We start from the raw sequence: 15,984 nt of genomic DNA, 5'->3' as shown, positions 1-15,984 counted from the left end.
CAAAACAGACTATTGCACGCTGGATTTGTAGTACGATCCAGCAGGCTCATTCTTCGGCCGGGCTACCCGTGCCGAAGTCAGTAAAAGCCCATTCTACCAGAAAAGTGGGCTCGTCTTGGGCGGCTGCCCGAGTCGTATCGGCTTTACAGCTTTGCCGTGCAGCCACCTGGTCAGGGGCAAACACTTTTGCCAAGTTCTGTAAGTTTGATACCCTGGCTGATGAGGACCTTACGTTTGCTCAGTCGGTGCTGCAGAGTCGTCCGCACTCTCCTGCCAGGTCTGGAGCTTTGGTATAGACCCCATGGTCCTTTTGGAGTCCCCAGCATCCTCTAGGACGTAAGAGAAAATAGGATTTTGGTACTTACCGATAAATCCTTTTCTCTTTTCTCCTAGTCCGTAGAGGATGCTGGGCGCCCATCCCAGTGCGGACTGTTACTTGCAATGTTTTCGTGTTGGTTAACTTGGTTTATACACGGGTAGTGTATTTCTGGTTTTCAGCTTGTTGCTGTTATTTCATACGGTTATCTGGTTTACTATTACTCCGGTGATACGGTATGTTTGTGGTGTGGGCTGGTATGTTTGTAGCCCTTAGTTTACACAAAAATCCTTTCCTCGAAATGTCCATCTCTCCTGGGCACAGTTCCTATAACTGAGGTCTGGAGGAGGGGCATAGAGGGAGGAGCCAGTTCACACCCAGTTTAAGTCTTTTCAGTGTGCCCAAGCTCCTGCGGATCCCGTCTATACCCCATGGTCCTTTTGGAGTCCCCAGCATCCTCTACGGACTAGGAGAAAAGGATTTATCGGTAAGTACCAAAATCCTATTTTTCCAGTACCAGGATATATCTCCTGTGGTGACTGCACAGTTCTCACCTCCTAGAGGAATGAAGGTTCGGGATCCAGGATTAGATCCTGGTGTCCATGGATACAAGTCTCCGAGGCTGGGGAGCAGTCTTTCCAGGGGAAAAGGTCAAGCCGGGAAGCTTGTCTGCAATAAGCATTCTTGAATTAAGAGCTATTTACAACGGAACATCTTCCTCGCGATCTGCCCGTCTTAATTCTGTCGGACGACTTAACAGCAGTGGCGTAAGTAAGCCGCTAGGGCGGAACGAGGAGCAAAGCGGCAATGACAGAAGCCGCAAAAGTTTTCCGCTGTGCGGAAAGGCATGTAAACGATTAGCGGTCTTCGTTCCGGGTGTAGACAACGGTGAAATAGACTTCCTCAGCAGACACGATCTCCATCCAGGAGAGGGGGGTCTTCATCAAGAAGTTTTCACAGATGTGACAAGTCTTTGGGGAATTCCTCAATTAGACATGATGGCGTCTCACCTCAACAAGAAACTTCAAGGATTTTGTTCCAGGTCAAGGGGCACTCAGACAATAGCAGTGGACGCCCTCGTGATACCATGGATGTTTCAGTCGGTCTATGTGTTCCCTCCACTTTCACTTTTTCCGAAGGTGATAAGCATAAGAAGAACAAAGGTTCAGGCGATCCTCTTTGTTCTGGTCTAGCCAAGGAGGGCTTGGTATCCAGATCTTCAAGACTTACTCATAGAAGATCCCTGGCCTCTTCCTCTACGAGAGGACCTGTTACAGCAAGGACCGGGCGTGTATCAAGACTTAACGCGGCTGCATTTGAAGGCATGGCAGTTGAACGCCATATCCTAGCCCGAAAGGGTATTTCCGGTAAAGTCATCCCCACATTGCTTCAGGCTAGGAAAGGAGTAACGGCGAAGCTTTACCACCGTATTTGGAGGAAGTATGTGTCTTGGTGTGAATCCAAGAAGGGTCGTTTTCTCAATTTTTTGCAAGCAAAGGTGGATGCAGGTCTAAAGTTAGGCTCCATTAAAGTGCAGATTTCGGCCTTATCAATTTTCTTTCAAAATGAATTGGCCGCCTTTCCAGAAGTTCAGACTTTCGTGAAAGGTGTGCTGCACATCCAACCTTCATTTGTGCCCCCAGTGGCACCATGGGACCTTGACGTGATGTTGCAGTTTCTTATGTCACACTGGTTGGAACCTTTACGAGAGGTTGAGTTAAAATTTCTCACTTGGAAAGTGGTCATGCTATTGGCCTTGGCGTCCGCAAGGCGGGTGTTGGAATTAGCGGCTTTGTCTCACAAGAGCCCCTATTTGATCTTCCAGGTGGATAGAATTGAGAACTCGGCAACAATTTCTGCCAAAAGTGGTTTCCACGTTTCACAGGAACCAGCCTATTGTGGTACCTGTAGCTACTTAAGCCTTGGCTGATTCGAAGTCTCTCGATGTAGTCAGAGCTTTGAATATTTGTGTCGCCAGAACGGCTCGAATTGGAGAAACAGAGGCTCTGTTTATCCTGTATGCTCCCAACAAAATTGGGGCCCCTGCTTCTAAGCAGACTGTTACACGCTGGATCTGTGATATGATTCGGCATGCTCTTTCTACGGCTGGATTGCCGTTACCGAAGTCGGTGAAGGCCCATTCTACCAGGAAGGTGGGCTCTTCTTGGGCGGATGCCCGAGGAGTCTCGGCGGTTCAAATTTGCAGAGCAGCTACTTGGTCGGGTTCAAGCACATGGCAAAGTTCTACAAGTTTGATACCCTGGCTGATGAGGACCTCATGTTTGCTCAATCGGTGTGCAGAGTCGTCAGCACTCCCCCGCCCGGTCTGGAGCTTTGGTATAAACCACATGGTCCTTTTAGAGTCCCCAGCATCCTCTAGGACGTATGAGAAAATAGGATTTTAATACCTACCGGTAAATCCTTTTCTCTTAGTCCGTAGAGGATGCTGGGCGCCCGTCCCAGTGCATACTGTATCTGCAGTTATTGGTTATGGTTACACTCATGTGGTGTTTCTTTTCAGTCAGTCTGTTGCTGACGTTATTCCTACCATGGCAGGCGGTATGTTACTATTGGTCGTGTTTACACACAGGTTGTGTTACATTTTCGGTCAGCATATTGCTGTATGTTTTTCATGCCGTCGGCTGGTGGTCTATTGAATGCCACGTTCTGCGGCATGTTCGAGGTGTGAGCTGGTATGACACTCACCGTGTTTAAACAATAAATTCTTTCCTCGAAATGTCCGTCTTCCTGGGCACAGTTCTCTAACTGAAGTCTGGAGGAGGGGCATAGAGGAAGGAGCCAGTTCACACCCATTCAAAGTCTTATAGTGTGCCCATGTTTCCTGCGGATCCCGTCTATACCCCATGGTCCTTTTGGAGTCCCCAGCATCCTCTACGGACTAAGAGAAAAGGATTTACCGGTAGGTATTAAAATCCTATTTTCTTCTTTTGGGTCCATTGTCATCCACAGGGATTACATTGTGGTATGATGGTGGAGACCAGGATCAGGCACCAAACAGTTAAAGTTTTCAGCTGCAAAGATGCACTGGTCCTTTTCCCTCATACCCTGCACACAGCTCAGACTCCTCAGTTTTCGTTTGGTGCCAGCAGGAGCTGGTTCACCGTTATAACAGTGGGCTGCTTTATTTGATTGTGTTTATTTCTCTGTTCTTTAATATGCAAGCAGTGCTAGGCAGTTCTCTGGACGCAAGCGCTGCTGCTCCAACACCCTCGGCGCCCCAACTCCAGCAACGGCAGGGAATTTTCTAGCAGGGGCATATGGAACAGCCCCGGAGAGCAGGTAAGGTAGGCTCCCGCTTGTGGGACCTGCACTATTGGCATTGTATACCTCTGGTCCTGGGAGATGGACCGGAGGAGCTGATGTGGACTGCACTAAACTACCAGGGCTAATATATCGGCGCTGGGTACACTGTATACACGCCAGGGAACCAGGTGGCTTATGTCAACAAGAGGAGGTCAGCACAGTGACCCCTCCCCCAGCCCAGGGCACAATTTTACAGCCCGCCTCTGAGCTGCTACTCCTCTACCCACCTCCCCCTCTGAAATAGACGGCATCCATTTTCAAAGCTCTGCAGGTATCCGGGAATGTTGGCCCAGTCTCCCTGTATACCTCTCCCAGGAGTCAGGTTATACAACACTATTACCACTGTGGTCTGAGTATTTGAATTTAGTGCCCATTGCAGTTTTATTACATATTCTGCATTGCACGTGACTTATGCTAGCTCTGCTTTCTACTTTTTCCTTCTGTCAGATTATACCTGTCCCTCTTTCTCACTGTAACCCTAAGAAACCAGGTGTGTAAAGGGTTCTCTGTACTTCACATTTTCACTGCATTTGTGTAGAAACATCACATACTCGTTTGGGTATATACTGCTTATTGCCATATTGTGTTACACTATCCCTTCAGCTATGTCTAGCAAATGCAAGAGAACTAAACAGGCTCTGGCTCCTACACTAGTAAAGCTGCAAGTCCAGTTTAGCAGGCTTATCCCAGCAGGATGTGGTGCAAGAATGTCTGTGTGCATCTTGTTATTCACCTCCTTGCCAGACAGCCCCTTCGACTCCAGCACAAAAGCCCCCTTGGGCTTCTTTTTCACAAATGCTGGCAAAGATAACAGACCGCATTACAGCCATGGCAATAGCCCCCCTACAGGATTGCCACTACAGTTAACACAACAGGTACACCAGGCTATTCCGGTCACGCCTGTCCCTCCCAGTTGGATGCACATGTTCTCTGCCTCAGTGCAGAGTCTAGCAGCCTCTACTGCAGCCTTTCACCATATGTTGCAGGGCCAGGGACCCTTGCCTATTAACACCGCTAAGCATTCTGTGCCTTCCACATAGTTTTTCGGATTCCGAGGAATCTTCTGGTGATGTGGAAAATACAGGTCTATCTGATGCTGAATCCCCATCAGGAGAACTTCAGTCTAAATTCAATGAGGCTTCTTTAGTGAGGGCTGTTAAATTCACTCCCCAATTAAAGAATAAGGAACCAGCGCCTAAAGCAAAGGACCCTCTTTGCAAACACCAAAAAGTGGAATTTCGCCACTCAGATCGCTTTTCACTGAGCTCATGGGTGAAGCATGGAAGGCCTTTATCAAAAAGTTCCATGTTCCTAAAAGGCTGAGGGGCAGATGTATTAACCTGGAGAAGGCATAAGGAAGTGATAAACCAGTGATATGTGCAAGGTGATAATGTCACCAGCCAATCAGCTCTAAGATGTAAATTAACAGTTAGGATCTGACTGGCTGGTGCCTTTATCACCTTGCACATATCACTGGTTTATCACTTCCTTATGCCTTCTCCAGGTTAATACATCTGCCCCTGAGTTCCTTTTACCCTCTTCCAGCAGCTGATTTCTATAAGTGTGAAAATCCCCCAGCATCTTACCTAAAGGAAGCTATTTCTTGCCCTGCCACAACAGCCTGGGTGGTTAAGGCCATAGAGAGCTGGGCAGATTCCCTAGAGAACAGTTTTTTATATTGGAGAAGCAGTTCTGGATACTGCCCTCTTGACCTCCAAAGCTTCAGCTACCTTATTGGTGGCCCACCGCATTATTTGGTTTCACTCATGGAAAGCTGGCTTGGATTCTAAGAAAGCCCTTGAAGCACTCCCTTATACATAGGAGATTCTTTTTGTCCCTTAGCAGGACAAGATTGCCACTACTCTTGCAGCCTCTAAAACAGTTTTCCAGCCCTCAGCCTCCTCTTCACGATCTCATACTTCCTCCTTTCAGTCCTTTCGTCCCCAGGGCAAGGACCTGGGTCAGGCCTTTCCTAGACTGTTGCACTCCAGAAAGGCTTCTAAGCCCAAAACCAAGCAGGCCTGGCCTGCCAGACGCACTGCAACAAAGACCAAGGATAAATCCTCAGCCTGACAGGACGGGGCTCCTCCTGGGAGATCCCATGCTGGGAGCCCGACACTATTGGAGTCAGGCCACAACAGACGAATGGGTGTAGGAAGTGGTCTCTCATGGGTATGCCCTCTCTCTTTTCTGAGATGACTTCCCAGGCAGTACTTTCACACAAGCCCTCCCGCAGACCTGAGCAAAGACCAGGCTCTCCAGACGACCATTCACTCCTTACTGCATTCAGGAGTGATAATCCCCATCCCAGCATCACAACGGGGCAAGGGTTTTACTCCACACTCTTCTTAGTTCAGTAACCCAGTGAATCCCATCGTCCCATCCTGAATCTCAAGTTTCTGATCAAATACCTCAGCGTGCCCAGGTTCCTTATGGAAACCCTCAATTCTATTGTCCTAGCTATGCAGCCTTAGGACTTTTATGGTCTCCCTGGACATCCAGGACGCTTAAGAACATGTACCTGGCCAGCTACCAAACAGACTCTGGCCATATGGCTTTGCAGGCTACCTCACAGGCATACACGCAAGCTCACCTCCCTGTGCCTGATACAGTCTTTGCTCATTCTACTGGCTCTGTGGGACTTTTCGTGGGCAGCCCATCGTGGCGCATTCAAGGCACGTGGTCTTCTGTCCACATGTTTCTTAGGTTCTTTACCTTTCATACGTTTGCCTCTTAAGGTGCTACTTTTTGACACAACATTGTCCTCTCAGCTTAGGAGTGTCCCCTCCCTAGTTCAACTGCTTTGGGACATCTGCAATGTCATCCCTGTGGATGCCTATGGATCCTGAAGAAGAAAAATTAGTTATGGTAAAATGTACCTTTAACACTCTTTCATCAAGGTCCATAGAACCCACCCTGACGCACCTACCTTCAATAAGTTACTTCTCTCTGTCACCAGTTCCTGTCTCCTTGGTGTGAGAGTGTGTTTCCTGTGTTTCCTGTTTTTCCTTCTCTCCAGCTCCAGCCTGGGGCTTGTTAACAAAACTGAGGGGCCTGAGCTGTGGGCGGGGTATGATGGAGAAGCACCAGTGCATCTTGGGAGCTCAAAAGCTTAACTGTTTGGTACCTGATCCTGGTCTCCACCATCATATCCCAATGTCATCCTTGTTGATCCTATGGACCTCAATGAAAAAAAGAGTTACTATTTCTTCTTTTATTTTACTGCGGGTAGCCAAAGAGGAACACCCATAGTAACATTCACCAATTATCGCAGCCCATTATTACTGGTTATCCGAAGGCAGCTCAGCCATGTGTCACTGGTACATTTGCCTATATATACCCTGGAACAGACTTTCAAGGCTGAAATACTTTTTGCCTTGAATAACACCAGTACCGTATATTTCAAACATCACCTACTCAGTAGATACTGAAATCTGTTATTTCACTGGAGTTCATGATTTCCCACACGTCTGGTATGAAATTAAATATAAATTAAATATGAAAGCTTAAATATTAAATTTGAAAGCTTCTTGCAAGACGTGGAAACACTTGCTTAACCACGTGACTGGCTAATGTTTTTTTTCCAAAAAACACTCCGAGAGATATAGATATAAACAGTATATTTGTGTGTTTATGTGTGTGTATATATATCTATCTATAATTTTATGATTGAATTAAGTTAAGAACATCTATTTAAGACTTATCCCACACTATTTTATATTGACAAAAAAAAATAAAAAAATATATATATATATATATTTTTTTTTTTTTAAAGTATCAGTTATTTTAGAACATTGGTAACGGATATATTGGTCTACTGGTTTATTGCGGCTTTGCATTTACCCAGCAGCTGCAGTTCCTCTCTGAAAGGTAGGGAGTGCCATCGGCCTGCCTGATAAGCAGTGATTGGCTGCATGGCAGCAACTGGGGAGGGTACATGGATGCAGAAGTGCCTGGAGGTTCCTCAGAGATTGGTTTCTGACTGGTCACATCTGATGCAACTGTGTCAGGAAGCCCATTCTGGGATCTGATGTGATCATGGCAGGCAAGTGTTTAAGACGAAAGCTGTGGGGCTATTTACATTGCAGTGGGGCAAGTTTCCTATTCACCCAAAGTTTAAACCGAGTAGACTCACTCTATCGCAGCACTCCTACTTTCATAAATGAGAAATCGTCCGTGTTCTCCAGCTGCAGCCTCTTTTACCCAAGACTGGATGAGTTCGCCAAGCAACTGTCGAGCCAACAACATTACAACCAGGACCTTGTCGTGACTGTACGCCACCGTACCATCTTTGTCACTGGTAGAAGGGATAGGGGAAAAAAAATCATCTACTGTGTTCATACTTTCCTTCCGACCAGTAACAGGCACTGCAGGTGGCACAGAGGTAACAAATGCAGAGAGATTTAGATTTGGGTGGGTTATTTTTTTCCTGTGCAGGTTAAATACTGGATGCTTTTGCATGTATCCCACTCATGTTAAACAGCTTTTATTTATACACTACAAGTTAGATTTCAGTTTGAACACACCCCACCGAAATTTAAATCTCTCTGCATATTTAACATCTGCCACACCTGCAGTGCAACATGGTTTTGCTCAGTTGCTTGATAATTTGCTTTACTTACAGACATTAATCAAGCCCTATCTTCTGAGTACTTAACCGGAGTTGGATGTGTTGGCACAGAAAATGCATCTTGATAGCCATTTAACAAAATGTATAGCTTTGGAGGTAATGTTACAATAGTTCACATAGTATTCTTTTCTGGTACAGTTTTATTTCTGTTACTCTTTATTTCAAATAGAGCTAATGTCTGTTGTCCTACTTTTTAGGAGGGGATGCTGCAGAGGATGAAGAGGTCGATGTGACCAGTGTTGACCGTATTGCTGCCTTCTGTAGCAGGTAGCTTTGATTATAAAGCATTTTTATGCATGTCTGTCTTTACAAGAGCTACTGCAAACCTTCTTTTCTGTTGTAGTACTGCTTAGAGTTTATTCTAAGTAGTTTACCATCTCTCCTAGCTACTTATTCTGCTCACATTCTTTTTATGTTTTATTAGTAGTAAAGTGTAATTTGCTAAATTTTTAGCCAGTCAGCAGATTGGTTTTGCAAGCTGAAGCAGCATATATGTAAAGGGGGGTACTCGCGGAGCGATATTCTAAGCAATCTGACTAGATTGCTTAGAATTTAAGTAGGATCGCTCCGTGTGTACCCCATACAGCGATAGCGATGCGCAGCCCCGCACATCGCTAGTGCTAGATTTACCTGCCGTGCAGGCCAATCTAGTGGGTCGCTCATTTCACCTGCTGGGTGGAATGAGCTGCCCCCCCGTCTCCCCCTGCACGCTCAGCACAGATCACGCTGTGCTGAGCGGCGGGAGAGATGTGTGCTGAGCGGTTCGTTCAGCGCACATCGGCCCGTCTATATGGGCCTTAACTGTTTTGTCTCCCAACACTCACGATGACAAAGAGACAAACGTAAAAAAAAAAAAAAAAGACATGCACTTGTACTTTATGTCTATTTGCTGTTGAAAATTATATAAAGTTTTTTTCCTTTGCATTTAAGAAATCGGATGTGCTGGTTCTATTTTGTTTCTGTTTGATACATTTATGTGCCTTGTGTGTGTGTATATATATATATATATTTATAGTGTGTTATGTATGTATGTATGTATATATATATATATATATATATATATATATATATATATATGTGTGTGTGTGTGTGTGTGTGTGTATAAGAATAATCCGCCTCCTCATCTGCCCCGTTCCACCACTGATGCTGCCCTGCTGTAATTGCTGGGATAATTTGCCAAGCTACGCCTGCTATATGTTAAATATGTAAGGTTTGCAGCGATAGGCTGCTCCCGCATCATCGCTGGCCGCCGCCGTCCCATCGGCTTGTATGTGTATCCACCTTTCTTTTGCATCCACTAGGGGGCGCTGGAGTACTCTTGGGGATATGGACGGGGTGTTAGCAGATATCGGCATATTTAAATTAGTAACCCTCCACCCCCTCCATACTCCCATAGAGACCCCAGTGTTTTTCTGTGCCTCAGTCGGGAAGGTACAAGTGGAGGATTCTCCACAGTTTTTCTTCTAATTTTGTGATTTTTAATTTATTCACACAATCCCTTCCCAGCTTCTCAAGAAGCTTGGGTCCGGGATTGTTGGTGCTGCTGAGTGCAGCTGTTGGCTTGTCGGTGCTCATGAGAGGAGCCCCACCATAGATCCACAATCAGCCTTTGCTGATTTCAGCCTCAGGCTGCACAAGGAGCTGGACAGACTTTATACAAGGAGAAGCCCCGTCATAGCCTCCACTACATGCAGGTAATAAGCGGCCAGGCAGCTCACACTGCCGCCGCTCACTTGGTTTTTGTTACTGGGGAAATGCTTCATAATGTAAGGGGAATTATTAATACACTGTTCCCCAGCCCAGCCGCGGACTGTTTAGCAGCCGCCGCTGGCCGCACGCCTTCGCTCCCCGCCTACCTCCCGCAACCCAACAGCAGACTGCCCAGCAGCCACCGCCACCACTCCCTACCTCCCTCCCGTGGTTAGCTTCTGCTAACCGCTACCCACCCAGGGCTCCCTTCACACACTGCCGCGGACATCTCCTAAGCTTCCGCTGCTCTGTCCTCACTGTCCTGCAATGCTGCAGGCGGGAGATATTATGCCCGCAGCAACGCCGCAAGTTATAGAGGCTCACAGTGCAGGTCGCTGGAAACTAAGCTGTGTTTTAATACAGCAAGTGGATTCCCTGCTATCAGGCTATTAAGCCTGTGTTACATTTATGTATCAATGTACAGTATATGCAAGAATGTTGTATGACCTACTTTGTATATACTGTGATTACTCTAAAGGACAATCTTGTTTTGTTATGCATAAGAATTGTGTATAATGTAAAGCACATGGTTGGACGCCATTTTAACACTACTTCCTGGTTCTTCTTCAGGAAGTTTGGTGCCGGTACTACAACATTCAGTCACTGGAGGAGCAGGGGTGTTAGTAGGAATTTAGTACAGCATATGTGTAACTGATTGTAGTGTGTACCAGGTGCAGGTTATACATACTTTGGTTAAATTTTTACGGCGTCGTGGGACTTGTCTGTTTTTGTATACTTGTTTGTGTACATAATGAGTAAAGCTAATGCAAAATCACAAAAGCAGCTTGGCTGCAAGGTCTGTGAGAGTAGTTACCTGAAGGAACTACCACTTGCACAGTGTGTTTTGCACATAAGGGTACAAATACGAACATTTCCCCTGATCCGCCTTGGGCGATGATGGCAGGTGTTTGATAAAGCTGCCAAGTGACAGTGAAACGCGTTAGGGGGCCCAAATCTCTGACCAGGGCGTCGCTAAGGATTCCTACAGGACGGTGCACAGGCTATTTGCACATCAGGAGATTCCAGTCCCTTATCTGTGGAGATTAATAAAGGGAGAACCACCATTATCACTGCGTGGGATAGAGAGAGCACTCCAGAACCCCGCTAGGTGGAATACCCGGCTGACATACCACTAGGGACTTGGTAACTATACTCCTCAAACCTGGACACCATTTAATGTATGCATACGTATGCCTTGCAAGACTTTTCATCTTTCAGCAATAATTGCATATGCCGGCATTTTGCACAAATCTGCCCTGAAGTGATTAACTGCGAGTCAGAGATTGGCTTATTAAGGCTCAGTATTAATATGTTCTTATTGGCATAATTTGTGCCAGATCGTTTTAATGTGTATTCATGTATTAATTTTAAAACAATTATAAAACTTAATTTTTTCATGTGAGCGCAGTTGGTATTTTTTGTTTGTTCTTAATCTATGCCATTGGGGTGAACGACTATCGCCTCTCCCAACAGCAGCTTGGAGAACCAGCTCAGTTACAGCGCCTGTTCTTTTTACCATTTATGGTAAATTCACTTTTTTCTTTTTGACTGGCTTACAATCGGAGTTGGCTGCTGCGCGTCAGGAACGTGAGACGGCTAGATCTGAGGCTAAGTTGATACCGTCTGAGCTGCCGGAGTGGGCTCAGGAGATGTCAAGGACTTTGCAGGCAGTCCAGGTCCAGTTCAAATCTGAAAAATAGTAATCGGTGGTCTCATAACCTACCAGTGTCAGCTGTGTTGCATTCTGACGATTCAATGCCAGACCTGTTATCTCTAGAAAGGTGAAGTGGGCCAGGAGTCGGATAGTGAGCTAACTGATAGCCCGGCCATTGTTTATCTCATCAGGGCAGTAGGTCAGTTTGTGAATTTCTCTTACGTCCTAGAGGATGCTGGGGTCCACATTAGTCCCATGGGGTATAGACGGGTCCACTAGGAGCCATAGGCATTTTAAGATTTTAATAGTGTGGGCTAGCTCCTCCCTCTATGCCCCTCCTACCATACTCAGTTTAGAAAATGTGCCCGGAGGAGCCGGTCACAGCTAGGGGAGCTCTTAGGAGTTTTCTTAGTTTTCTTATTTTATTACAACATTCGGTACAGGAAGGCTACTGGCAACAGCCTTCCTGCTTCCTGGGACTTAGGGGGAGAGTAGGAACCAACTCTAGAAGTTAATGGTTCTCTATCTCCGCTGACAGAGCACTGAGCTCCTGAGGGTGATGTTCGCAAGCCCACGAAGCGACCGCTCACTCCCGCAACACGGCCGCCATCCCCTAACAGAGCCAGAAGATAGAAGAGTGATTAGTACAGCACCGGCGTCCTGGTTAGCAGGTCGCTGGCGGGTATGGCGGCACAAGGGTGGTAGCGCAGCTCTGACAGTCTGCGCTCCAGGAAGGCTCAACAACACTTACTTATAGGCGCTTGGAGGGGCATCCTGGGCCAGCACGGTCACCCTAAACTGGTCACAGACGCTAACAGGGGCTAACCCCGCTGTTAGCATAGATACCACCTGCCAGTATAATCAAATTTTTGCGGAAAGCTGCGCGCCATTACAGGGGTCGGGGCTTCTCAGAGCGGATCCAGCATTTACCAGTGCCATTTCCTCCCTGCAGACATAGAAGAGGACGCTGACAGGGAGCGCTGACCCTCCACATAACTCCAGTTACTGCAGTACCAGGGTGTTATAGACAGGGGGGAGTGCATTGTTAGTAATCAAGCTATCAAGGTTGGTTACTTATCGCCGGGCTTTTATCACTTTTATCATAATAACTGCTCACAAGGGCGCCTGGTGGCTGGCTCCTTAGAGTCTGTGACTCTCTGAAGGTACTCTTGGGTAAACTGTATCTGACATTTTCTTGTGTGTGTGAATCACACATTACCATGTCTAAGGACTTTGTGCCTTGTGCTGCAGAGTGTTTATCTTCTCCTAAGGAGTCTTTCTGCTGCGGGGTACTCTGGGCTTCACAAGGATTCAAATCGGGGTCTAGAGTAGGATCTTGATCCGAAGCACCAACAGGCTCAAAGCTTTTGACTGTTCCCAAGATGCACAGCGCCGCCTCCTCTGTAACCCCGCCTCCATGCCAGTGAGCTCAGTTTGTAAGTTGGTGCCTTGCAGTATGCAGGCACTTTACAGGTGGCTGCCTTAAGCAGCCTTTTTCGGAGTTATTTTACTAAGACTGAATAGTAATCTGTTTGAAGACTTCAAGGGCTGCTGCTGGCAAAGTCTCAGAGACTTTCCAGCGTGCAGCTCCATCACCCCCAGCGGCGCTGTATACTCCCGCGCCGTGGTTGCCGGGTCACTGCAGCAGAGACGCAGGCTTCTTCCTAAATGTGAGTCACACACACGCCGCCGTCTCCCGGATCGCGGGGCCGCAGACAAGGGGGAGGTAAGGGGCTCCTGTGCCGCACTTTACCGCGATCCTGCGCGGCCGTTGGAGGCAGGCCGCGCGCGCTCTGGCGTGGACACTGAGTACTGGGCAGCTGCTCCACTACCCACCAGGGTGTTTTTTGGGGCACAGGTCAGGGGGATTTAGTACCAGTTCCCCCATTTTGTTGTTCTGCCCGCACAACCGGTGGGGATGCCAGCAGGGGGAGCAGGCCGGACCTGAGGCCCCAGCCCCAGGGCGCCATTTATACAATGTTCCCACCCTGGAGCTGCTTCCTTCTCCTTCACTCCTGGTCAGCGGCCATTACAGATAGAGCCTTGCTGTTCCTGGGATTGCTGGGGCAAATCCTCATCTCTGGAACCTTCTGACTGCCAGTGCTGTGCTTCCTACAGGACACTTAAGTATTCTACCCGTCACTGGGACTGTGTTAGTTTAGAAAGAGTGCATACATTCAGGGTTGTGTGGTACAAACACCCTGTGATATACATCCAGTGCTTACTGTGTTTGTTATATCTATAATTATCACATATAGCCATACTGAGTATTACTTTGTATTGCTAGTGCAGTGCAGTTTATGGTACATAATTTCTGCATGGTACACTTGTGACTATATATGTGTATGTGCATGTAGCTGCTGCGTGGTTGCCTTATTGCAGGGTATTTCACTCAGCGTGCTATTCCTATATTGCTATACCTGAGGAGTCCAAGTGTTTCAGGTTTTTCTATATTTAATATAGGATTGTATCACTAGATATACTGTCGGGGTATTTTTACTTGTGATTTATAGTCACCATATATTCTATATCTATTGAACTCCCGGTCTGTGCCATCTTAGGCTTCTGTTCTGAGAGTTCTTGCTAGGTATAGTGCTGCTACACCTTTTTCCCGGGTTGCCCATTATTGTGTACATAGTTATGTCTGCTAAACGTGGCAACGACGTTGAGGCCTCCCACACTGCATGGTAGTGAGGCCGCAGACGTAATGGAGGATAATTTAGCAGCTGAGAGTTAATGTTCAGGGGGTTCCTTACTCCCCAGTGGGTCAGTAGCACTTGGGGCATCACAGGACCCACCTTGGGCTACATTCTCCAGATTGTTAAACACGCTTGTGACTAAATTGACGCCCCCTGTGGGACCACCTGTGCCACTGCAGCAGTTTATGGTCCCTGCTGTGAACTGGCCATGGGCGGATAAGCTTTCGACTCAGTTACAGCATTTGAACCGTTCTATGACTAAATCGAAGTGTCACTCTCGCCTGCCTAAGATTAAGTCGTCTTCTAAACGGGCCATTACCTCCTCCCAATCCACGGCCTTACCAGAAACGTCCTCTGAGGAGGACGGTGCATATACTGACCCCTCTGATGCTGATGTTTCAGATGGGGAAGGGAAGTCATCCGTGGATGTCTCGGATTTGATTGAGGCGATACGGCTCATTCTTCAAGTGTCTGATGATTCTGAGCCTGAAACTGTCTCCAAGAAACCAGAAAGGCTTAAGCGTAAGAAGGTGGTTAAACAAGTTTTACCCTACTCTAAACACCTGGTTGACATACATCAGGAATCCTGGGAAAATTCGGGAACAAAGTTTACACCGAATAAGAGACTGTTGGCTCGCTATCCTCTCTCTGCATGTAAAAATTGGGAAACCCCACCACCTGTAGATTCTCATGTGGCGCGCATGGTTGTTTCCTCTGCTCTGCCAGTAACTACCGTCACCTCTCTGAAGGAACCGACGGATGTACGTGTGGAGGGCTGTTTAAAAGCGATGTATACCCTAACGGGGGCTGTGCATAGGCCAACAATTGCAGCGACTTAGGCTGTTGAGGCATGGGCTCAGGAACTTGAGGCGGAACCGCCTTCCAATGCATCTGAGCATGCTCGAAATAGTCTCTCGTATATATTGCCACGGCTTATCTGTACCTTAAGGAGGCGGCCTCTGATGCCGGGGTGCTCGCGGCCAAGGCTGCTACTGTGCCCGTTTTGGCCAGACGTATCCTTTGATTAAGATCCTGGTCGGTGGATCTGGATTCCAAGAAAACCCTGGAGGTGCTTCCTTTCAAAGGAGACCTTCTCTTTGGAGAAGATCTAAATAAGATTGTGGCTGATCTGGCTACTGCTAAAACAGCTTGCCTACCTAATACGGCTCCTTCCGCACAGAAGGCTAAAAGTACTTTCCCTCTGCCCTTTCGTACTCCAGGTAAAGCAAAAGGTCAGGCGTAGCCAGAGCAAGCTCGTACTTCCAGACCTGCCAAGCCCAGACCGAAGCGTGCCTGGGCCGCCCGTCAGCCAGCTTCCAAAACTGGCAAGCCGGCCGCATGACGGAACGGGCCTCCCTCTGGGAAATCCCAGGGTGGGGGGCCGACTTCTAGGTTTTGCCCAGGAATGGTTGAAGACCACTTCAGATTCCTGGGTGAGTGAAGTCGTCGCTCGAGGTTACGCCATACCCTTGAAGAATCGCCCCCCTCATCGATTTTGCCTGACATGTGCCTCTGGTCCGGCAAAAACAAACACGTTGCACTCGGTGGGTGGTACATTCCCTCCTGGTCACATGAGTGGTGGTACAGGTGTCTCTGGCTCAGAGAGGCAAGG

General features: G+C 47.5%; 1 protein-coding gene across 6 annotated transcripts in view; it reads left to right on the top strand.

Annotated features, from left to right (window-relative positions):
* Positions 1 to 15,984, top strand: part of RBBP5 (RB binding protein 5, histone lysine methyltransferase complex subunit) — a 508,962-nt gene that overhangs the window by 348,042 nt on the left and 144,936 nt on the right. For all 6 annotated transcript variants that reach the window (XM_063955094.1, XM_063955092.1, XM_063955095.1 and 3 more), the window contains one exon: positions 8,468 to 8,537. In XM_063955094.1, the coding sequence (XP_063811164.1) occupies positions 8,468 to 8,537 (70 nt within the window). The remainder of the gene's footprint in view (positions 1 to 8,467; positions 8,538 to 15,984) is intronic.

The sequence above is a fragment of the Pseudophryne corroboree genome, chromosome 2 (genome assembly GCF_028390025.1).
Source record: "Pseudophryne corroboree isolate aPseCor3 chromosome 2, aPseCor3.hap2, whole genome shotgun sequence".
Lineage (NCBI taxonomy): Eukaryota > Metazoa > Chordata > Amphibia > Anura > Myobatrachidae > Pseudophryne > Pseudophryne corroboree.
Note: the sequence above shows the minus strand (reverse complement) of the source record. Positions and strands in the feature narration are given on the sequence as shown.